The sequence below is a fragment of the Antennarius striatus genome, chromosome 16, assembly GCF_040054535.1.
Source record: "Antennarius striatus isolate MH-2024 chromosome 16, ASM4005453v1, whole genome shotgun sequence".
In the NCBI taxonomy this organism is placed as follows: Eukaryota; Metazoa; Chordata; class Actinopteri; order Lophiiformes; family Antennariidae; genus Antennarius; species Antennarius striatus.
In genome coordinates, this window is record NC_090791.1 from 11,771,367 (window position 1) to 11,794,625 (window position 23,259).

Genomic DNA, 23,259 nt, shown 5'->3' on the forward strand with positions numbered 1-23,259 from the left:
AGGAGCAATGTGATATTTTATTTCCATTCTTGCAGTTAAAACAAATTGATAAGAGCCTGTTGATGAGAAGAACCTGTTGACACCGTAACATGTTGAACATTTTTTAATTATGATGCTTTGTATGATGCATTGTGTGCAGAAAAGTTAACATAAATGCAAAGAAGGAATAAAAGATCATAATTTAGAAACTGAAAAACACCTCCAAAAAGGTTAGAAATGTCAGCTGTGATAAGCATAACACAATAATTTTATTATTTGGTTGCAGATTATCATAGCTGAGTTTATCCGAATCAACCAGTAAGAAAAAAAAAAATCCCTTTTGATGTAAAATAGTTTGGACATTAAAAGAAATCCGAGTTTGATAATGTGGGTCTGCTGAAATCAAATAAAATTCAATTGGAAGACAAAAATAATTCCCATATACACCAAAAATTAAACCATAGTGCTATGAAGAGAACCTCAGTGGACAATTATATTTTATATTGCACTCTTGTCAAAATATTTGGTCATTAGCAACCATAATACAAGCTGAGCAGCTCTGAATTTCAACTTTATTTTCTTTGGCCTATATTCATTTTTGGTAATGAAGTTTGAGGCAATTATCTCAGACAAATATGACATTAAATTGGAGGAAAATGTGTGAAATAATTCTGAAAATGTACTTGGGTTTGATTCTGAACAGATCAACAGTGGCTGGCAAACACTCCAACACCTCCATGCAACTGCGTTGATGAATAAAAGAATACTTATCGGTATGACTTGGTACCAGATTCACAGATATCCATTTCCAAAAACATTCACCTGTAGCACGCGAATAACATTGTAAAAAGAAGCAAGAGACAATAATCCTAACCTCAAGCTGAACGAGGCTCTCTACTCAAAACTTAAGTCCCCAGCAGTATACAGATCAAAAGGTGTTTGATAAAAAGACTAACACCGCGTGAGGTGAGGGTCCTGGTTTGAGTCTCAGCACACAGGAAGAAAAGGCAACTGGTTTCTTTTTGCCCAGAGAGAGGTTTGACATCATGTGAGTGGAGTGAGTGAACCAATGCGTTGGATTTACCAGTCTGATATTTCAATCTATACATTCAAATCTGGACCAGCTGAGTGAGGGAGGACTCTTTTTTTCAGAGAATGGTGCTCTCAATCTGGGTTTGACGGTCTTGGGCCGGGGCGGCGGCGGCGGCGGGCTCTTGACCAGCAGAGCTCTCCCCTTGTTGGTCTGCAATCACCTCAGGGACGAGGGCTCGTCCAGTCCCCTTAGGGACCAGGCCTCCATCTGTACAAGACAGTTGAGAATTGATCAGTTTTAACATGATTTATGAACCAACACAGTTTCAAACTGGACAGGGTCTTAATATGTGAGGTTTCCCCACCCCAAGTCATAATTACATACTGAAAGTTCACAGGGCTTCACTTTTTCCACATATTATGTTACAAACTCATCCCAAAATGTAATAAATTCATTTTTTCCTCAAAATTCAACACACAACACCTCATAATGACAAAAAGAAAAAATTGTGTGTGTTCATCTTTAAATCATGTCCAGTCAACTGAATTCACCACAGGTGGACTCCAGTTAAATTGTAGAAACATCTGAAGGATGATTAGTGGAAAACAAGATGTACGTGAGCACAATGTTGAGGCTGTGAATACTTGTGTACATGTGATGTCTTTGTTTTCTTTAATTCATAATAAATTTGCAAAAATTTACATTGTCATTATGAGGTGTTATGTGCACTGTTTTGAGGATAAACATTTATTTACTGTTTTGGACTGAGGCTGTAACATGTCTAAAAAGTGAAGGACTGTGAATACTTCCTGGATGCACTGTACTGTATATAGAATGTAATATATTTCCAACATGGATCTACCCAAAAATGTCACATATAGAGCGAAAGCATCTATTTAATACTGTCTGATGACATGTTAGTGATCTGGAAATCTCAAGCATGTTAGTTCTGTTACACAGCAGGGTTAAAATGTGGAACAAATGCGCACAAATATGCAGGATATTTTATGCACAGTCAACATTTACACACAAGAAAGGAACAAATGCCTGCATTCTTTGCTTCCCCACACAGATGCATCATGCAGCGGACACAGACGCTTGGCCAGGGCATCAGCCAGTCAGATCCTTACCATAACCTGCCTTGCAAAGCTCATCTTAGAGGCAGGCCAGCACCTCAGACATCTGTAATATTTACACATTTCCTGTCATGCATCAGATCACCACAGTCACATTTAGTGTGTGAGGCAGTACATCACAGTGAAACCAAAAGCCAGAAAATCACTAAACAACCAATATTGTCAGCAGCTCAGTGGCGACACCTGCACCAGGACAGCAGAGAACATCACTAACATGACCGTAATGCCTCAACCCCTCCATGATTTTAATCACTTATTTAGTTCATAGTGAACTGGAAGATTTATATCAAGAATGAAGAACATAAAAATTGAATCGTGAATTTAAGGCCTTGTTCAAAAGTCAGCCAAAATCAGATTTTTAGCCCATCACAAAGGTGAAGAATACATCCTTCATTTCCATCCACTGCTATAGTACGTACAACGTAGTGGCTTTTATTTCCTGTGGGTTCTATTTAATTAACATTCTGACACTCAAATTTAATATTTTACACAACAATTTATTTTAATAGATTGAATAACAGAATTTGTGATGCACTTGAAACCATTTACCTGTTATGAGCTTGGAGGAAGAGCTGAAAATTCCATTACTGTCGTCATTCGCCGCAGGTTGTGGGGGCGGTGGCATGCTGGGGCGCGGTCGCGGTTTGGGGGCCGGCCTGCAGGGACGAGGGAGGGACCCGGAGTGGTGATAAGACAGCAGGTTGAACTGTGGAGCATCATGAGGCGGAGTGTCCGGAGGGGTGGGAGTTCTCGGGGGTGAGGACTCAGACTCCCCCTGAGCCTGGTGGGGTTGAGGAGGCTGCGGGGGTGGGTGTGCCGGGGCGTGGATGATGCCTTCTTTGCCGGAGTAGCGTCTGGGAGTGATGGGTGGATGATGGGGGGAGCCAGGTGTCTGGGTGTTGCTGTGGTGGGAGGCGAATGGGCTGGCTTGTTTGGGTGGGGCGGGGGCCTGCTTCTTGGTGCCTTCAGGGGTAAATAATTAAATGAAAATATTAATACAATACACCACACTAAAGCTTGAGAAGATGATTGCACATTCCCTCACCTCTGCGAACCATATGTGGACTGGGACCCCTAGATCCACCCTGTGAATGGGGGGTCCCTGCTGTAAGATGGAGCGAACCATTTCTCTGAGGCGGGGGAGTGGACACATACTCACGGGCCGGGCTGTGTGAATACAACACATCTCAATGTTAATCCATTAACATCTCATCTATACTTTACAAATGAACAAGTAATGCGGTGCAAGAACTCATGCGTTATCACATTAAACACATATTTTCATTCAAAGGATGATTACATTAGATAAAGGTTATCACGTTAGGGAAACTAAAAAAAAAAAAAACGAGTGGAGAGAAGAGGATGCAAAAATCTTCAATTATTTAATGCATGCAAAATCTGACATCACCACAAAAGAGTCACTCAGACAGATGTGCTGACGGGCAGGCAGGAAAGAAGACGATTAATTCACATAAATCATCACAAAGAGCAGGAGGGATGATACAAGTCGCCTGTAAACAAAGCATCACATGTTTTTGTTGCATTATATTTAATTTGTAGAAAAAACCTAAAAGATGTGGACATACTAGTGTTATGATTTCCTCTTACATCTCTTTTGATTTTGGAAATGAAAACTGAAAAGACGAACCCATGACAAACATAAAGGGAGGGTGAGCTCCTGATTGGCTGACTGGCTGCGAGCAGGCAGTGGAGTATTTTTTTGCGACCTCAGCTCGCTCCTCCTTACCTGCTCTCCTCTGCGCTGAGCTGGTTTACAACCTGAGGTTTCACTGTGGCTACCTGGAACCCACCACCCAGACCACCTCCACCACCTCCACCACTACCACCTCCACCACCAGCCAGGCCAGTCTGCTCAGCCTCCGCAGCTGGGGATGAGACCAGGGAGTGGGGCTCAGGTTGGGCAGGAACCCCGGCTTCCGGAAGGGGCAGTGGGGGTTGGAAGGTGGGTGAGGTCAGTTGTTGCTGTTTTCTATTTACAGCGCTGGCTCTACGTGGAGCGGGCTCCGGCTGTTTGATACCGGTGCTAGGGAGGGGGGAAGAGGGGAGACAGTTCAGGAGGGCACACCACACGCCGTCAGACAGACAGAAAGAGACGAGAGCGAGAGCAGAGAGCAGGTAGAGAAAGGAAATGTCAGGAAATGAGAGATGCCGCTTCCTGAGTTCAACGAAGCCAGCTCAGAAAGAACCCACAAAAGGACAAGAAACCACATGACAGTGACCTTTTTAAAAAAAAGACGAGCCTTGAACTGCGACATTTCTGCAGGGGACAGAAGAGACCCCACCATACAAACAAAATGCAACAGAGGAAGCCCAACACAAAACAAAACCAGCAACCTAACAGTGTAACCTAAACTTTAATGGGAAACAAAGGAGTTGACAAAAAGAGTACACAAGAGTAACAGACGAGAATTATAGCTACAGACAAAAAGGTATCCTGGTGATAATGAAGAGTTTCATTAAAAAAATGAAATAATTGCTTTGTTTCATCATGTTCAATGCGAATTCGGAGCAAAACATCACTGAAAATCACCTAAATATAACAAAAGGAGTGGTGCAAATCTCACACACAGCATAATTCCCTTCTTCCACGTGTCAGTAATTCCCTTCATGGGGGCTACATTGGACTAGGGCTCAGCTTTGAAGTCTGGACCGGGCAGATCTTCAGTGGGCGTTTCAGTGACTGTGATGGACTCGTTGGCCACCACATAGAGGGCAGACACAACCGGGCCCCGCGACTCCTGCCTGCCCTGTGTCTTGGGACGGGACGAGAGCGTGAGGGGCAGGCTGAGGCTGAGGTTGGGGCGAGACAGGTACCTGTCTTTACGGGGGGTGTGACTGTCCCCGTCTTGCCCCACTAGGCTGCCAGGGCGTTTCCTGTCCAGGCTGTGTTCAGTATCTGGGGTGGCCGGGTGGGTGGGCATGGAGAACATGCCAGACACGTTGAAGTCCACCTCTGGAGGAAAGAAGGAGGGCAAACAGAGAAGAGACGATGAAGATGATGATGGGAATGGTAGAAATAACCTGATTTGTTTGTTTTTTAGTCACACTTGCAATGCAATTTTACACTACTGTGTGTTTTTGTCTGGTGCTACTTCACAAATATTTGTGGTTACCGTGGATACCTTTACCCTCAGTATGGATGCACCAGAGCCTTTTCAACTTAAGATGGTGGAAAACATTTTCTTCTAATAATATCTGCTTTAATCTGATGATCACTGCTGCTGTGACTCAGCAACACAAGGACTCGCCAGTGCAGGAAGGAAAACTCATCTTTGACCACTGGGTAAAGATTTGCAGGCCAGGGCAGCTCTAGCAGCGTTAGGGTGCTTATTTAAATGTAATTAGTTTAATGTGGGCCTGAGAACAAAGTCAATTTCAGTATATTTAAATTTCTTTAAAATTGCTAGATGGAGTGTTTTTCAACACTGTCTTTATTATGGGGGAGAAACGACACACAAATATGTGGGATTGTTGTTTGATCAACCCTAATAAATAGTGATAATCATCATCATCATCAAACTATAATACATTATAATCTCAGATTATTTTGTATTAATAATCTGAATCTATATCAAAACTATTCACCTAGATTACCAAATGCAGTAATGGCAGCAGCAAAATATAAGTAAAATGTAGTTAGTTACTTTCCATCAAGTGATATTTACCTTCAGGGAAGAACCAATCGGCGTGCTGGATGATGGGTTCAATGATGGCCACTGCATGGACAGATGTAGCTGCTGCCATCTCTGCCAGTGTCCTGAATACAACCACAGACAGGAGGAAGTCTTATCACTCAGCTTCAAGTCAAAAACAAACCCCACATTGACGCAACAGCAAAGTTCTCACCCCTCAGTCTTTGGCCAGAGCAGATTGGGCCCCAAGACGATGGCGATGTTACTGGGATTCATTTTATTAATTCACTCTCCTGAGCCAGTTTAGCCAGAAACTTCACCAGATATCTGTGGCAGAGACTCAATTTGCCTTAACAAGCTCACATATGTTGAACATTGTAGGTTATTCTAAACTAATTTCTCTAAATCATTTGCGATTGTGACACTTTTAAGTAAAGCAATGGCGTTCTTTGGACTGTGAACATTGAACAGTTATGTATGTGCAAAGGATATTTTAGAAGCCAAATTGGCAAAGTTACAATAAATCCCAATTAAAAAAACACAAATATTAAACTATGCAAAAATATTAACATTTATAGTAACAAAAATGTTTTTGTTTCAGAATCAAAACTAGAGTAATCACTGTAATATATTCTATGTATATAAAGGTAGAATTTGGGTGTGTTATAATATTTTATACCGTTGTGAAAAAGAATAAATGAAGTTGAACATGAAAGTAAAGCTCAAACACACAGAACTTACCTAAAGTTTGCCTTATGAGTCTTTGGCAAACAGTCACATGTCACCCATAAGGCCTGAAGCCTCTTGTCGGGGTCTGGCACACTGAAAACACACACAGGCACGCACAGACACACACTAAACCCTGGAGCAATCCGAGAGCACACACTGTTTCAGGTGTGTGTTCCTTGCTTATTTGAGTATGTCTTTTTCAGGACATTTACCTGTGTTTGTGTGTGTGTGTGTGTGTGTGTGTGTGTGTGTGTGTGTGTGTGTGTGTGTGTGTGTGTGTGTGTGTGTGTGTGTGTGCGTGCGTGCGTGTTCTCACTTGGAGGCCTGCGTCCACTCATCATACAGCCCAAACGTCATCAGGGGTTCAGGGAGCTCTCTGAGGTAGGACTTCAAGGCTCCTGTGTACGAACAGCAAACCTGTGAGGAAATGATCTGGACCAAAGAGATTCACATGTTGTGGGCTTGTAAATGTTTTTTTTGTTTTTTTTACCAGCGACTGCATGCGGGTCAGAGTAGAACTCCTCCAGCTGTGAGGTGGAGCAGTCCAGTGCAGCTTTTAGCTTCTTCAGTTTTGAAGCTCCAGCAGCTAATCTGAAAAGACCCTATGAGGAAAACGAGGAGGGCAGTGATGGAGCAGGCTTTTACTCCACGTGCAAAAGTGACTGATTCTGAAACTAAAGACAGTTTGGTCTAGTGAAAGCACACACACACACAAACAGGAGGCCAAAGTGTTTGATTCCTCCATCCATACCTCCTCTCTCATGCCGGTCTCCAGAAGCATCATGACGCATGCCTCCAAAGGCAGGGCGATCTCACGGTTACTCCTCTTCAGGTGTTCTTCCAGAGCTGTTCCAAAAGCCGGCTTCTCCATCCAAGAATCTGGGCGGGAAGAACATCAGCATCATCTTTACAGTGAGGTTTAGCTGAGCTGCTTCTCTTTTATTTTTCAAACCACAGTTGACTGAGAATGTTTAACTATTAAAGAAACTTTTAAATCAACACTTTTTGACTTCCAGAGGCTAGGCTGAGAACAAGAATATCATGCTCGCTGTGAGGATGTGTCCAACCTGAAGCCTAACCTGTCTGACATTTGCTTCAAGAGCATCATCTGATGCACATTCATTTCATAAGACTGAAGATAAATAGCCTTAAATGTGGAATGACCTTAGTTAAGTCTGAGCCAGAGGAAATTGCATGTAAATTTATGCAGCTGGCAATCAGGACAGAAATAAAAGCTTGTGGTCACAGGTGCAGCTCAGAGACTGAGGCTGAAATAAGCAATTTACATTATTGCTGTAGGGTGAGAAAGGAATTTAACCTGGAAAATACACTAATTTGAGATGTGACTGTTTTTTAGAAAAGTCAAACCTGGTGTGAAACATTTTGCTTCCTTTCTGAACTAACTTTGTCTCAATTTCCTTTGCTTGCACCATTAATCCAGCGAGCCATGACTGGACTGGCCTATATTACTCAATAACCGAGTGAAGAGCAGAAATGACTACTACTGCTCTCTAAAACTGGACTTTTATTTGGGAAACGATAGTTGAAAGGTTTTCTGTGTTTTTTTGCAGATGTATTTCACCCTTGTTTGCTGCTGACCTTGCTGTATTTTGATGGTGGGTATAGCTGCCTCCAGAGCTGCCAGAGACCTCCTGTGGTAGTCTGCTTGGGCCTCTAATAACTAATACACAAACATAAACACACGTGTCACTGTCATGCAGTGAATCAGACATTAATTCTGCATCATAAAACATAGGATTATAGTTTACATCAAATCTTCATTTTCAATCAAGGTCATTTACTCTGACCTGAGGACTCACCGTGACGTAGTAGCTCGCATAATCGCCCTCTTTGGAAGCAAAGTTGTACAAGTCAGCTGAGAGCTGGTCCTATAGAAGGGAAAACACACACCCAACATCATGACATTTAATTAAGACCTGAACAATGTGCGTGTTTCTACCCAGTGTTCTCTTTTTACAAAGCTTCCTTTGTTCAAGAACTTCATAAGATATGATTCTAAATTAATGAGGAGGCCCCAGCTGGAATGTACCCTTTTAGACATAATATACCTTGCATATTTCTACTTTGTTGAGAGCCTCGTCCATTTCATCCTTGAGAGAATCAGCTTTAGCTGCCATGGTCTGGTTGTTGGACTTAGCTGCCTGGTACCACCTGTGTGTCCAGAAATCATTTAGACACCTGCATCAATAATTCAGTCATACTTGCTTTGACAATACTAAATATGGAAACGAGGACAAATCTGCTTGAAATACATGAAATAAATCTGATAAGATTCTTGTACCTCGTCTTGGCCGAGTCATAATCCAGGACAAACTTGGCAAGTTGCTTCCTCTGTTTTAGTATGTTGGGAATCTCTACCTGAGAGAGACAGTGAGGCTCATGAGTAGACACCAACTTTATAGTGTCTTTCCCATGAGAACGGGTAACACTAAAGCCCCAATCATGAGATTAAAATACATTGCGTGTTCAAGGAACGGGTTTAATCAAGGTCTGGTACATTTAGCAATATAGAAATTGTAAAAAGCCACTATTAGGAGAAAATGTACTGATCAAATACACGCATTCAGGTGTAAAGTGATCATTATAGTGTGAAGAAAGGTGTGTTTTCACCTCTGCCAACTGGTTGAGGGGATCCAGGATGTCTCTCTCGATCTGGACTTCATGCTGCATCAGTTCAGTCGCTAGCCTGCTCTCCGCCTCCCCACACACATCCATCATCTTGCTGCACATGCGCACGCACACACACACACACACGTATATCTTTGGCTCATTAAGATAAATAAAATCTATTTCTTACAAAAACACTAAGTTGAAACTTGAATGCAATAAAAAAAAACAACAACCCCTATTTATCTCACCCAATAAGACTCTCGTCTCCCAACTGACTCCCGCCCTCCTGCATGGTCTGGGACAACGCTGTCAAGGGCATCTTTTTCTACAGGTGGACAACAAATATTGTTTAAATGTATGTGTTGAACAAAAAGAGAAAAATAAATTCAATTCAATTCAACAGCAGACAAGTTTAAAATCTTAAAAATTGAGTACAATACAACATGACTACCAGACAGTGTTTTTACTTTTCTGTCTGATATGCAGTGAGAAGGTCAGTACTGAACATTTCATGTTACACAACAGTAGTTCCTTTGAGCTGACAGTAGATAGCAGGTCCTCACAAACATTGACAGCAGGTAATTTCTGTATTTGTCACCAGCATCTCTCTTTATGACCCAAATGAAAAACTTTGCATCCTATAATCCTGTCTTTTGTACCTAAGTGCCGACGTCCCAAGACAGAAGCACAGTTAGATTTGGACACTTTGGATGCTACTTACGTGTCTCTTGTCAGCATCTGTTCCCAGCTGACTCTGCAGACAGAGCACCAGCCTCTTATGTGCGTTATGCGACACCAAACGCATCACCTCCAGCCGTCTCTCGATCTGTGTGTGCAGGTAAAGCAGAGAACATTTCAGGACAAGCTAAACAGCTCCATTAAGAGAGGCCCAAACAATTGTTTTTCCAACAACAGAAGTGAGAGCGACAAATCAAGAGAAAGAGGCTGTTTAGGAAAAGCAGGACACTAACACAGTCATTCTCTCCTGTCTGACAGGGAGGCAGTTTTATTGAGATCCACTTCGGGAATGCTTTTGAAGGGTTTTTTCACATCATATGGGTTTTTTTTCATGTTATCACAGCTCGTTTTCTTCAGCGTGACATGTATTTAAAATGATTGATTGATATTAACAATATTAAAATGAGTCTCTTTATTATACTGGTGATGTGTGCTTTAAAGTGTTAAAATATATTGAATTGTTTATCAGTCAGTGATCAACCCTATCTCAACTCATCCCACACCTACTCTTAGTTTTGAGCCACTAAAACACTTATTATACCAAAAATGATCTAACAAATACAGGACTCAAATATTCATGGCACATAAAGTACACATTTAAATCAGGATATATGTTTAAAAAAAGACTAATGCAGAAAAAAAGGAGACAGTCAGCTGTGTCAGTGAGGACTAAGGTACTGCCATCCTACCAACCAATTCTATAAAACTACAACACACACACACACACACACACACACAAGATCCCAGTAGACCTCCAGACTTGAACGCACCTCCAGTGAGACTCGTCAGACCCTGACGTGACTATGCTGAAATGATGTCAGTGGTACAAAGGTTTAAAATGTCCAATCCCTCTGCTACCGTCATCTTAAATCCCAGGTCCAACACATTAAACCCACTGTTCAACATTCCTATAGTTGAAAACACAAACCAAGGACAAGATGAGACAGTTATGATACTCGCCAGATTAACTGATTACCATTTGAGTTTTCACTTCCTCTTCCTGTTTCAGAGTAAACATCACTACAGGATACGTCATTTGCAGTCTGATCCCCATCAGAGTCTGTCTTCAAACTTCACTTTCATCTTCACTAATTTATGTCTGCCTCTCTCTCTCCCTCACACACACTTTCCCTCCTCCTTATTCCTGTGGCTCTATGCTCCAAGCCAGACCACGGCTGGACTCGGTTTCATCACCTGGATCCAATTCATTCACCATTCAGCTGGAAGTCTGTCTGGTGGTCCCTGTATTGGATCCAGACCTCCAGTGCTCAACAAGAATGAAAGAGAGAGTACAGTGCGTCTTGTGCAGCGGACTTCATATACTAGGCATCTCCTCTTTCAATGTGTTTTCCATGAATGCACAGAAAAACAGACTCTTAGAATAACTGAGTTATGACATGTTTTGCACAATTTAGATTTGAAACATTACAAAGTTCAGGCATTCTCTCCGTGTGTGGCTTCGTTTTACCTACATCAGATGGCATCATGATGTGTTTACATAGATTCAGAATACATGCCCGGGAAGTCTTTTAAAAAGGAGTAAAACAGAAATTTGACGATCTTAACTTAAAATGAACCCATCTCATGGAACAGATTTAACTAAAGCTAATTTCTCAAGGAGACAATGCAAGTTGTGGAAACAAATTCAACTACTACAACTCTCGATCGTAGACAGAAACTCCTGACAAACTGAAATAATGGAGTCAAAGAGTGAAAAACAAAAGACGTCCTGCCCAGTTAAGGAGCTGTCCAAAGGTTTACCAGCCGGTTACTGCCATCGCTTTTTCCTCTGACTGCAATGAAAACAGCGAGCTGACGACCTCTGACCTGCCACAGAGCAGAATGTGGAATGTGTAGTGAGTCACAGAGGAACCATGTGGGTGGATACTGGTTTGTTTTCTGACTCCGAGCTGCTTTAGCTTCCTACACGGCTAACTAATGAATAATCAGAAGCAAAGCTACGAAATAGCCTAGAGCGCAATGAGATAATTGATAGCAATCTTGATGGTCTGTTAAATTTATAGAAAAATGCATCAACTAGCATCCCTAAAGCTTACAGCCGGTAAGGTTTGTTTTCTTTCTTCAGGAGTTCCGTAATTGCATCTTTGCTTCAGGTCAAAACGAGTCGTATGAAAGCTCACACCAACTGATGTACGTGTAAAAGTGCACTCTCAGATCTCAGGGAGCGTGGCGCAAAATATGTGTATTTTACACTTAAATTTGTGTACCGAGCAGACAAATGATGTATGAGGTTTAGAAGTGTGTTCATTTAACTTCCTGTGTCCATTGTTTACACTAAATTAAACTAACCAGCAAAGCGCTTGCCACACTGTACAGAGATTGCAAGTTTTCATTTTTTCATCTCATTGTAACAAGACAGTGCGTAAACACACCTATGAAAATAACTCTCCCATACTACCGATGGAGCCAGCATTTTCAGCAAAGAACTGAAGCTGCGGTGGTCTGGTCAGCTCATTAGCTGGTAAATAATAGCCCAGTACAAACCCCCAAGTTTAATACAAATACTGAGACATGGGACCAGTTACAGCCCGGCTCTCTCCACTATGACTGAGGCTCGTCCATGTTCAAAACATGCCCAAACAGGATAAATGCCTCAGCCACTGCAAAGGACGATGGAAAACTGGAAAAGACTAATGGGACACCATACAAATCATAGTGTCAGATTTCAACTTGGGCAGTTGGACGCATGAGGGGAGGTGTAGAGGAAAACTATTCTTTGTTTGCTCGTGTTTGGAAAGAGGAAAACTTTCCCAGCTAGTGTAATTGAATTAAAATGCCAAAACTGGTTCACTAATCTATCACATTTTACAGACATGTTGCAATCAGTTTGCACATCTGAAGACGGGACTGCGAACAGCTGACTGTACCAGATGACGGCAATCTAGAGCTCCGTTTATTGAAACAAGACAGGCAACCACTTCCACTATGATGACGGTCTGATGATCACATTCCCCACTGAGAGCTGCTGGTGAAGGAATGTCTAACGCAGCAGAAAACGCTCCTGTCTTTCAGGTCGGGAACCAAAGACGGGAGAAAACATTCTGGAAGGGTTGGGTTGGTTTGGGCTCCGTGCCTCTGGGACACCAGATAAGACCTCATTTAATTAGCATCACTGTTTAAGCAAAAAAACAAACAAAATCTGCTTTTTCAGTGAACAACACATTTTTGTCATTACATATGTTGTGTAGTGTGTGTTACGCCTTGGGTTCATAGTTCACTACTGCACGTCATAAACCTTTGACTGCTGTGATTAAAGTAGAGGCTCAAAACTTCACCTTTACTTTTCCTTCTACAAAGCTCCTTACATCTACACACACACACACACACACACACACACACACACACACACACACACACACACACACACACACACACACACACACACACACACACACACACACACAATCTTTCTTCAGAATTTTTTCCTACAGTGATCTCATGGTTTTGCTGCTACAGTGTTCCCATCCCCCAACACATACACAAATACACTCAATGTTCATTCAGATTAAAGACTATTGCCAGGCTTTGCCTCAAGTGGAAAACCATAAAGTACTTTCCCTGCCATGTCCCTGATCTGGCAACACATTACTGAATGAATGACCCTCCCAGTCATGTTTTAATGACATCAGCTTTACTCCAAGGCTGTAAACGGACTGGGAATGAACATTCTGCCTAGGCATGATGACTTTAACAGAGCTGATTAAAACTTGGCATGTCTGCAAAGGAGGTTACGGTTTGGCTGGCATTGGTTTGTCTGTCTGTTAAGATTCCAAAAAATGTCAGACAGACAGATTTCGCTGGACCGTTTTGATTATGGTAGTAATCTGGACCAACATCCACATCTAGGTGTGTTTTCAACCACTCCTCACCGTGGTGGGACAGGGCCGATTATTAGAGTTTGCTTCAATCTCTGGATAATGCTTCCAACGCTTGGACAAAAATTACTTGATGACATCATCGCATGAGACCAACCACACATCAAAGTTTTCAGTGGGATAATTCCTGAGGAAGCCTGCCATCAGCAAAATGATGTTTAGCTTTGTTTAACTATTAGATTAAAAATCGTGCAGATGTTACTCCAGATTCTAGGGGCAGGTTTTTCATGGTCCAAGAGTCACATTATGAAGGTCAAACTATTATGAGACTATTGCTGTTAGGTGTAGTAACATAACGGGGATACTTAGCTGCCTTGGTGGGAGATAACGCTCTCTCCTGAGGAATGTGTGGGTTGAAATTTAATAACATCCACTTTTAACTCTTATTCTACTTTTCTTTAAACCAAGATGCGGTCGTTAAAGACATATGGGACACTGCAATTCCACCCCCAAAACAAAGCTTTTACACTTTATTATTTATGTAATTAAAATTTCAAAAATTACAATTCGTTTTTTCTGATTTTTACATATATAGTGGCCCTCCCTATCCCTACCAACTCCTAGAATGTGGAAGACACACGGGTACAAAACTGACTTTAACATCGATGCCTCACTAGCAATGAACCTCACCACACGTCGCTGGCCCTGTAGCAACCCCCGTGACCCACGATGCAGAAGATGTGGCTGAAGACAAGACAGCGACGTATGGATAGAGATGTTTTTACTGTACATTAAAAAATAAAGTTTAATTGTAAGCTTAAAATAGATTGGTATTAACCAAATATTATTGAAAACGCAATCATATATAAAGTACAGTGATTATGTTCGGTTTAACCTGGAGACAAGTTGATTCGACTTATGTCGCGTCTCCTGGAAACAATTTACGATGTAATCCGAGGTATACCCGTAGTTGGATGTCTGACAGCCGTGTGAAATTGTCTTGAAGTTATTTGTTTCAGTTCACTTGGCATTAACTAATATCTAAATATGAAAATACTCATTATACTGCAAAGCCACTCTGCTCACTTCTGACTTGGGAACAGGTAATCTGTCAGTCAAAAATACACCCTATCATGCTTTATTAGAAGGTGAAATCATGCTTTTACAATGCCTCACAGGTGCTGGACGAGCATTTCATAGAATACTCCCAAAACAGTTGATGTAACATAGTTTTTACCTGCAGGAGGTCATCACTCAGCACCTCAGTTTTCTCAGCCCTATTGAAGGAAACACAAACAGGAAGCCACAGGTCAAAAACTGAAAATGAAGAAGGGAAACATGCAGCACACCAAACATATTTAAAAAAACAAACAAAAACATCAAATGTGAAATGAAGGGCTTTAATAATATGAAATATTTTGACAATTTTCACTTAAAAATGGTGCACACTGACACGCTCTGCCTTATTTCAACAAACATGACCTAACTTGCTGCTTAACTTCAGCATGACAGATGAAGAACAAACAAGACTAAAGCAGAGTCAATCCAGCTCTACCCGTCTCAGGTTTGTGCCTGCAGCAAACTTACACAGTGCAAAATTTGCATTAAATACACAAAGGTATAATAAAAAAAATTCATGTGATGTTACCATGTGAAACTTATCAGGAGGCCCGTGGGAATCAGTGGCTAATATGTGAGCACACAAAGCCTACATGTAAGCATTAAAACATCTACTCATGCTTCTGGTCGGATTCCTACACTTTGTCCGAACACACACTTCCTCTTGTGTCATCGGCGACTTGTTTGTTATGGCAACAGGGCTAAGGTGTGTGCATCTGTGTGTCTGGAACCGCCTGAACACACCTACACGCTGGGTGAGTTTGTGGAACTAGGATGGTGACATCACTCCAACGGAAGAAATTCTGCAAATATTCCAAGATCACCCACCAAACATCGGAAATAAGATTCCCTTCTTGGCATGTGACCTTCCAGAGTCAGACTGTTCCTTTCTGTCAACTGCTTGGTTTGAATCTTCCAGAGCTTGCGGGATCCATCGAACGAGCCCATCACTCACCATGTGGTTCTCCAACAAATACACCAATGATGACATTTTGTGTCTACAAGCACAAACCTCTGAAGACCCTCCTCAACCACAACATGGCCATATCTATGGATTCAAATCTCTCAGGGGTCAATTAAGAGCTATTATCTACTGTTGTTGTAAGTTACACCCTAAAAAGATAGAGCACTGCATCTCCATTCGTTAATGCGGAAATATCTTTCCTGTTTATCAAAATTTTCATTTTTTTTCGACGTTTTTTTATTATGTGTGATAGTTGATTTTTTTCATTTAATGTTCAAAGTTAAGATTTGAATACTGGATTTCTTGGTTTCTTCCTACTTCATGTTAAATCCTACACATATGGTCCAGTAAACCATCTATTAAATGATCTTATTTCCTTCTATGAGATACGATCTGCAGCTAAAACGTGACCATTTTACACATTATCGCTTTACCGGCTCACTTTTGAAAGAGAAAGCTAGATAAGAAATCTTTATATTTCTATCAATATTGAATTAACATTGATTTGACTTAAGTAGAGCATGGCTCTGGCCGGTCTAACAATAGACTGGCATATTGCTGGAGTCTGACAGAAAACTTGAGTAAATAGAACACAGACAGATCAAAGCAGTCACTGAATGTCATGTAAAGGGACATTAATTTGTTAGCCAATGAGAAAATGATGTTTAATTACCCTCATATTTGTACCAATTCAGCGGTTTCTAAAAGAGAGCTCCAGGCTTATCTCTCCAGAGGAATGTAAGAACTCACAAACTCTCCAAGTCTCTATTAATCTGCTACTCGATGCAAACTTCTTCCTCCATTTGAACGATATGTAAATCAATCTGGCTTCCTCTTTTATATAAAAACAACAACATAAAAAAAAACCAAAGCCCCTTGTGACTGTCACGTCCCCAACCCTCCACTGTGTCCTAGACAACAATCACGGAAATGCTTACTACACAAAACCCCTCTGTGCCTGGCTGTTCCTGAGCCAAACAGGATGATGTGGGAAACAATTTCACTTCTCTGGGAAACAGGTTTTTAAAAAGTCACCTGTGCTGTGGTGGCAATTTCACATTACGCTGGAGGGATTATGTTTGCAGTTTTGTTTTTATCATTCATCTGAACAATGTAGGCAAAAATAATCATCAGAACACAAAGATAATGTGATGATATCACATTATGGTATAGATACTTTTTAGACAGGTGGAACTTTTGTTTAATAATCAAAAAAATGAAGATCAATCAAAAGTCATAAACTGCAGTCCTGCTGAAGCTAAGCAGTGATGATTTCTTGTAGTTTAATTTTAACCAACTACAAGGTGAGACACGTATTTTGTTTTACAGACAGAGCTGCAAATGGAACAGAAGGATTTTCTGACATTTCTATCCGCCTCCAGCCCAAATCTAAAGAAGGTATGTGCCTGCAAACAAGCATCCCTGTAAGCCAGCTGTCAGAGTTTTAAAGTTCTTGCACAACATATGAAGGAATGTCAGTGAGGCATCCAGTTGCTACAGGCAGTTGGAAAGTCATTGTCATCTGCAGCCACAATTACCACCGTACTAAGATGGATGGATGGCTGGCTGTAGGAATCATCTGATAGAAAACTGGGCTGAAACCCCTGGAGTGAGGGAGAGGGGAAAGATGGTGCAGATAGGACCTCCACCCATCAGTTAATGTGTTTAAGTGGATATCCGGGCCCAAGGCAGCACAAACAAGATCTAGGACATTATCTGGTACTGCCAAGACATCAGAACAAAAATATACAGCTTAAATCATCTAACTGGACATCAAGGTTCACAATGAAAGTCACTCGATTAGACAAAAATTCAAAATATCTGCTGGTTATTTCATCGAAATTGTGTAGCTTCATTGGGCACACAAAAATATCTATTGTTTGAATTTTTCTAAATTTAATAGAGGAAAAACAAGCTGATCAAAAACTACTTGACAGTAAAGTCCCCACATGGAACGTAGAAGACTTAAAGTGGTTTCATATCTATAAGGATAAGAACATCTGGAAAGTTGCATACTGTAATTCAAACTCATATTTCTGCAAAAGGTCAACGCCTTTGAGACAGGGGGACAGGTTTGGTTTCCCTTTGACCTGCAACCCTTCATGGGGCTTGGTCAACAATCCAGGTAGTGCCTTACAGATGGTAAAGACAAAAAGCACAACACTACAGTCAAGTCTTGACAAACAACCACCGCGTTAGTCTGCAACAGAATAAATCTGACACTTGCGACACAGCATTTCCCCTTCACTGAACACTCACCTTCCAACAGTCTGGTTGGCGAGTTGCCTCATGCGATTAAACTGTTTCTTCATGTCGGTTTTTCTCCTGTTTCCTGTGTGTTAGAGCTGGTGGCACCTATCAGGGCGCCGTCGATCATCCGCCGCGGGTCCAAAAGTTGCGCTACGTCGCAGCCATTGTAGCGGAGAGAGCTCCGAGACCGTGAACGCACCACACCTCAGCGGGTCTCCTGGGTACACTCGGGCATTGGTTGAACTGTTAAACGCCACTAATGCCAAGTAGAGAACTTAGTTGAAAGAACAGCCCCAAAAAGTCGCATGGATTTCCATTTCAACGCTTAACACACTTCCAAACGGTGAGTCCATCCACTGTGGGAGGAAGGAGGAAGTGCTTTTACTTCCCCACTGTAAGCTGCGCGGCCCAATGGTGACATGTGATACCTCAGCGAGAAAAAAACTACTGGGCTGTCACAGTCATGGCAAAGTCAGATATGTGTTACTGTACCATTCAAAGTTGTTTTTTACTTTACAAATTGAAAATCATAACTATATATCACCAACAGGTTTGTTGCCAAGTACAGTTTCAGGTGCAGTTACTTTTGCCACATAAAAATAAACACAGTTGAAGAAAATTAAGAGCAAGATTCAAATCGCTGAACATGTGTAAGAAACTTTCACCAAGAAAACTTCATAAATCACATATTTATAAAGCTGATCAGGACCAATATTTGTTCAACAACGGCTGGGAAAGTCCCCGCAGACCGGCTTCATTTCCTTCACTGATCCAGAGACACTCTTCAGTGAAACGTGTCCCTCAAGCTGAGGGGAGATCAGCTGGAGTCCGCGGCGATCTACTGACATCTAGTGGCCGCTCTCCGTCACGACACGGGCGCCGACCGGAAATATCTATTAATCCGCTTGTTATACAAACAAAACAAACACAATTAGTTATCAGCATCACCCGCCACATGCGGCATGTTTCGAATAGTAATTAAAGCAACAAAAAACAAACAAACAAACAAACAAACAAAAAAACAACGTAAAATGGAGACAATATTCAGACGTTAGCTCAGCATGTTAGCCGCTGATGCTAGCTACAGGTGAGGTGATTGATCCAGCAGCTGTCAGCTGTTCTCTATTATAGGAACACGTGACCTGAGGATTCAGGATCCTGTTTTCACTTCCGCTCTATTTTTGGTGTATTTTTTCATAACGTTATCAGATAGGAACCTTTTTACTTAACATTTTTTACATATATTAAAAATATTTATGGCTTGGACATTTAAATCAGCTCGTAATCAATATCCAGGTTTGTAAGAACTTATTCCTACATGAAAAATAGATGAAATAGCTGATAACTCGTGTACCAAAGATGTTCTCATGGTTCCAAATACTTGGATGAAGTGAAAGAAGTGAAGGAAGTAGGTTATATTTCCCATAATTTATTTGTCATGAGGCAGATCTGAATAATGATATGTCATCACTGTGGCAATGCCTCAGTGACCTAGAAGCTGTTAATACCTGATGATGCAGAACTGTTCCAGAATTATATTTTGATTTGAAGCAGCTATCTTTCTGAAGGCAGACATAATGAGTTGGGCTGACGGAACAGCTTCAGGAGGAAGGCCGTACAGGGAGGAACATGCAAACTCATGTCTGCATGGAAACTCCTTCCTCCTGCCTAAGCCCTGCACAACAAGCTGAAATCTGACGGTCAGCTTTACGATAAATGTTGGTTGTCTTCAGACAATCTTGTTTCAGTAACTAAAAATAGTTATCATGAGAAAAAGTCTCACCTCAACCTCGTCTGCTCTGTGTAACCCTTGGCCCATTCTGAGGGTCAGCAATGTATAGATTGTGATGCTGTGCCTATCTGAAATGTTGTGAAACCTATAAGCTCTGTTTACCATGAGACAGATGGGAAATATATGAGTGCAATAAATGGAGAGAAACATGCAGCATATGATAATTCCTGTGCATGGAGTGAAGATCCTTCAACCCTGGTTGTTATCGTTAAAGAACAACTAGCGGCATAGTTTTACTTCTGTTATTCGCTGGCAAAAATTCAAGTAGGTGATCTTCGCAAAGCAACGTTAAGAGAGTAGAAATTTAGTTCTTTGGTGATGAAATTAGACTTTATTTGTCCCGCCATTTTGATTAAACATTAATGTCATATTTAACTTACAGTATATGATATACATATAATAACGCGGATAATGGCAACAAAACTTCAGTGTTTTCTTTATTGATCAGCATCTGCATGATAAGGAAACCCTATCTAGTCTGCAGGATCTTTAGGTTGTCTGTAAGGCTGCTGAATCTAAGCTTCTCAGAGCTTATGTGCATCCAAAACCACTCCTTCATGTTTTTATATCAACGTGCTTCCTGTAAATATATTCACCCAAATCATCAAAAAAAATTTCCCTTCTGATAGGTGAACCAGATAAGGATGTCTGGGCATCCATGTGTGCTGCAGTGTGTTTTGTTTTTGTCTAATGTGCGATCATCTTTTGGATGAATGATTTGTTTTTGTGTGTTAAATGAGCTGTGTCGTGAAATCATAGTTGAACTTGGGGTAAGTAATCGTTTTCAAACCAGGGCACAGACTTTGCTCCTTAGGGATTTCTTGCATTCTTAGTGTTTTTGACACTGTTTCATTCTTATTAGGGATTATCATTATTAGTACATTTTCAATAACAGATCTGAAATCCATCTGAAACTGTATTTTTTTTTAAAAGAGGTTTTTGCCATGTAAACTCTGCTTTATCCTGCTTTGACCCTGCCATAGAAAGTAACATCTGTAAACATATTGGGTTATTCTTGGACAATCATTGACAAAAACTAGGTGATTTTTTTACCAGAACTCTGGCACAGTTCAGCAGTTTGTTCACTCTGTAAATGTACTATGGTGTGCAGAGTAGTTGTGATGAGCAAACTGTCTTGGATGATTAAGAAAAAGTGTCAGTGGGTCCATGACAGGTCAGTGGGTCAGCCAAAGTAGACCCTATCTTTCCAGGGTAAAGTCCATGTGATTAGAAAGTACGGCAATATTTGTATGCGCATCTCTGGCCGGAGTGCTCAGTGTCACATCTTCAGCTCGCACAACCAGACCTCACTTTGATTCATGGCAGACGAGAAGATGGAGATGGGCGAAGTGGAGACGGCGCTTGTGTCTCCTAAAATCAAGACCCCTCCGGCCAGACCTCCCAACAGATTTGAGAGGGTTTTCCAGCCCTGCTTAGGGGAGCTGGTGGGGACCACGCTCTTCGTCTTCATCGGCTGTGTGTCTGTCATAGAGAACGTGGAGTCCACAGGCAGGCTTCAGCCGGCTCTGGTGCATGGCCTGGCTGTGGCCGTCTTGGTGGCTTCCATGGCGGAGATCAGGTGAGAAAACGTTCTTATAAAAATAAATAGAGTCCACGCATTATGCATCTGTTAGTTGGAAAGTAATTAATTATACCTAATTATAAACTAAGATTTCAAACAGCTAATAGAAATGGGAATATGTTGAATTACTGCAATTACTCTGGCGCACCTAAAAGCCCTTAATTCTCTCAATTTTCCTTATGTATGGAAAAAAGTGTGAAAATAGACCATTCATTGAAGATGAGTTCTTAGACGTGTTTTCTAATCCAGTGCAATTTGTAATCCAATGCACTTTATAAACCGTTGCACTTTGTAAATTTAAAAAAAAATAAAAATAGGCCATTGATTGAAGGTACGCCTTTATAAGCCAGTGCGTTTTGTAGTGCGGAAAATACTGTAAATCATTCTAGACTACTAATTTGTCTTAAACCATGACTTTCTTAAAGATTTCTCTCCACGTTTGTCTCTCCAGTGGCTCCCATTTCAACCCCCCATTCACACTGGCTATCTTCCTATGCGGAGGTATGGAGATGAATATGGTGGTCCCATACCTCTTATGTCAGCTGCTCGGAGGGGTGCTTGGAGCCGCCATGGCGAAGGTGACCCTGTTTTATGATTGCGTTAAAATTCCCAGTTTATACGCTCTCTGACTCGTGGATGAATTGATGCCAACAGGGGATGACGTCAGGACAGAACTTTGCCAAAGCCCACGGGGCTGCTTTCACCGTGCTGCAGTCAAACAGTCAGATAGCAGGTGCTCTGTTTGGAGAGGTCGCTATGACCTGCTTGGTCACGCTGGTGCTGCTGCTGGGGGCCGTCAACGTAAAGACCAAGAGCCCTCTAGTGCCTTTTATGGTTGGCTGCACTGTTATCTTCAACATCTTGGCTGGGTCAGTAAAAAAAATAAAAACAAAGATGTTAAGGACTAAAATCTTGATAGTGTATAGGGGTGTATTCATGCTTTGACATGTTAAGGTGAATAATTATAATTTTTCACATAAAATAATAACTTTACCTCACACCTGACTGCAGGGCATCATGTTTATACAGTAGCTGTGATTCAAATTGGACAATAAATCCCATTCATTTCTACGCATTTAATGGGAAACATGCCTGTATGCCTGTGTGTGTTATCAGTGGGGATATCTCTGGTACCTGCATGAACCCAGCCAGAGCCTTCGGTCCAGCCATAGTCTGTAACTACTGGGCCTATCACTGGGTTTACTGGGTGGGACCCATCGCAGGAGGCGTGATAGCAGCCGCTCTGGTTCGGTAGGTACAACACAAAATTCACAATTTGTCATTTGTTTTTACTTCATAATAAAGATTAATGACTGACAACATACAAATTAAAAAAATACTTTTCCTGATCTTGCAGACTCCTGCTTGGCGACAGGAAGATTCGACTGATTCTGAAATGAGGTCCTCTGTACTTGAATTCAAATGGCTGAATGATGTTATATCATCTGCATTTATAATGTATGCTTCTTATATGTTCCACTGAGATGTTTGTGAACAACTATGACTTTTTGCTGTATGAATTAAAGTTGACATTTTATTACATTTTATAATTAGGTGTTGTCTTGTTATGTCACTTGGTTCTTTAAGTGAGGATCTAAATGAAGCTCAGGACTTTCCACAGGGTGTAATATTTATAGTGGTTGATAGGACATGTTAATACGGTACCAGTCCAGTCACATAAAGTTAACGTTCAGCAGAGTTTTAGACTACCATTAAACTGGTAATATATCTCTTCAGTTTAGAGATATATATTTTTTCTAATTGTATTACATCTGTATTAATTTGAACAATCACACCATTACTTTTTTTTTAAATTA

The 23,259-nt window shown here is 41.3% G+C and overlaps 2 protein-coding genes across 2 annotated transcripts; one reads left to right on the forward strand and one right to left on the reverse strand.

Annotated features, from left to right (window-relative positions):
* Positions 1–210: 210 nt before the first annotated feature.
* Positions 211–18,480, reverse strand: arhgap17b (Rho GTPase activating protein 17b). The gene is given in 21 exon segments (XM_068335877.1): positions 211–1,279; positions 2,698–3,111; positions 3,194–3,315; positions 3,896–4,192; positions 4,984–5,122; positions 5,835–5,926; positions 6,016–6,088; positions 6,091–6,128; positions 6,543–6,623; positions 6,847–6,928; positions 7,021–7,132; positions 7,282–7,409; positions 8,130–8,211; positions 8,351–8,419; positions 8,600–8,702; positions 8,833–8,909; positions 9,162–9,273; positions 9,410–9,486; positions 9,883–9,987; positions 14,973–15,012; positions 18,078–18,480. Coding segments are annotated over 21 exon segments (2,448 nt in total). The 5' UTR covers positions 18,131–18,480; the 3' UTR covers positions 211–1,127.
* A 2,133-nt stretch (positions 18,481–20,613) lies between these two features.
* On the forward strand, positions 20,614–22,967 carry aqp8b (aquaporin 8b). The gene is made up of 5 exons (XM_068337251.1): positions 20,614–21,439; positions 21,894–22,020; positions 22,097–22,311; positions 22,559–22,693; positions 22,800–22,967. The coding sequence occupies exons 1-5, from the start codon at positions 21,180–21,182 to the stop codon at positions 22,840–22,842; spliced, it is 780 nt and encodes a 259-aa protein (XP_068193352.1). The 5' UTR covers positions 20,614–21,179; the 3' UTR covers positions 22,843–22,967.
* The last annotated feature ends 292 nt before the right edge of the window (positions 22,968–23,259 follow it).

Excerpts from the sequence above, each read along its gene's own strand:
- aqp8b (XM_068337251.1), top strand. The coding sequence starts at position 21,180 with ATGGCAGACGAGAAGATGGAGATGGGCGAAGTGGAGACGGCGCTTGTG. Across the intron at positions 21,440-21,893 it reads GCTTCCATGGCGGAGATCAG|TGGCTCCCATTTCAACCCCC; the intron begins GTGAGAAAACGT and ends TTGTCTCTCCAG. Across the intron at positions 22,021-22,096 it reads TTGGAGCCGCCATGGCGAAG|GGGATGACGTCAGGACAGAA; the intron begins GTGACCCTGTTT and ends TGATGCCAACAG.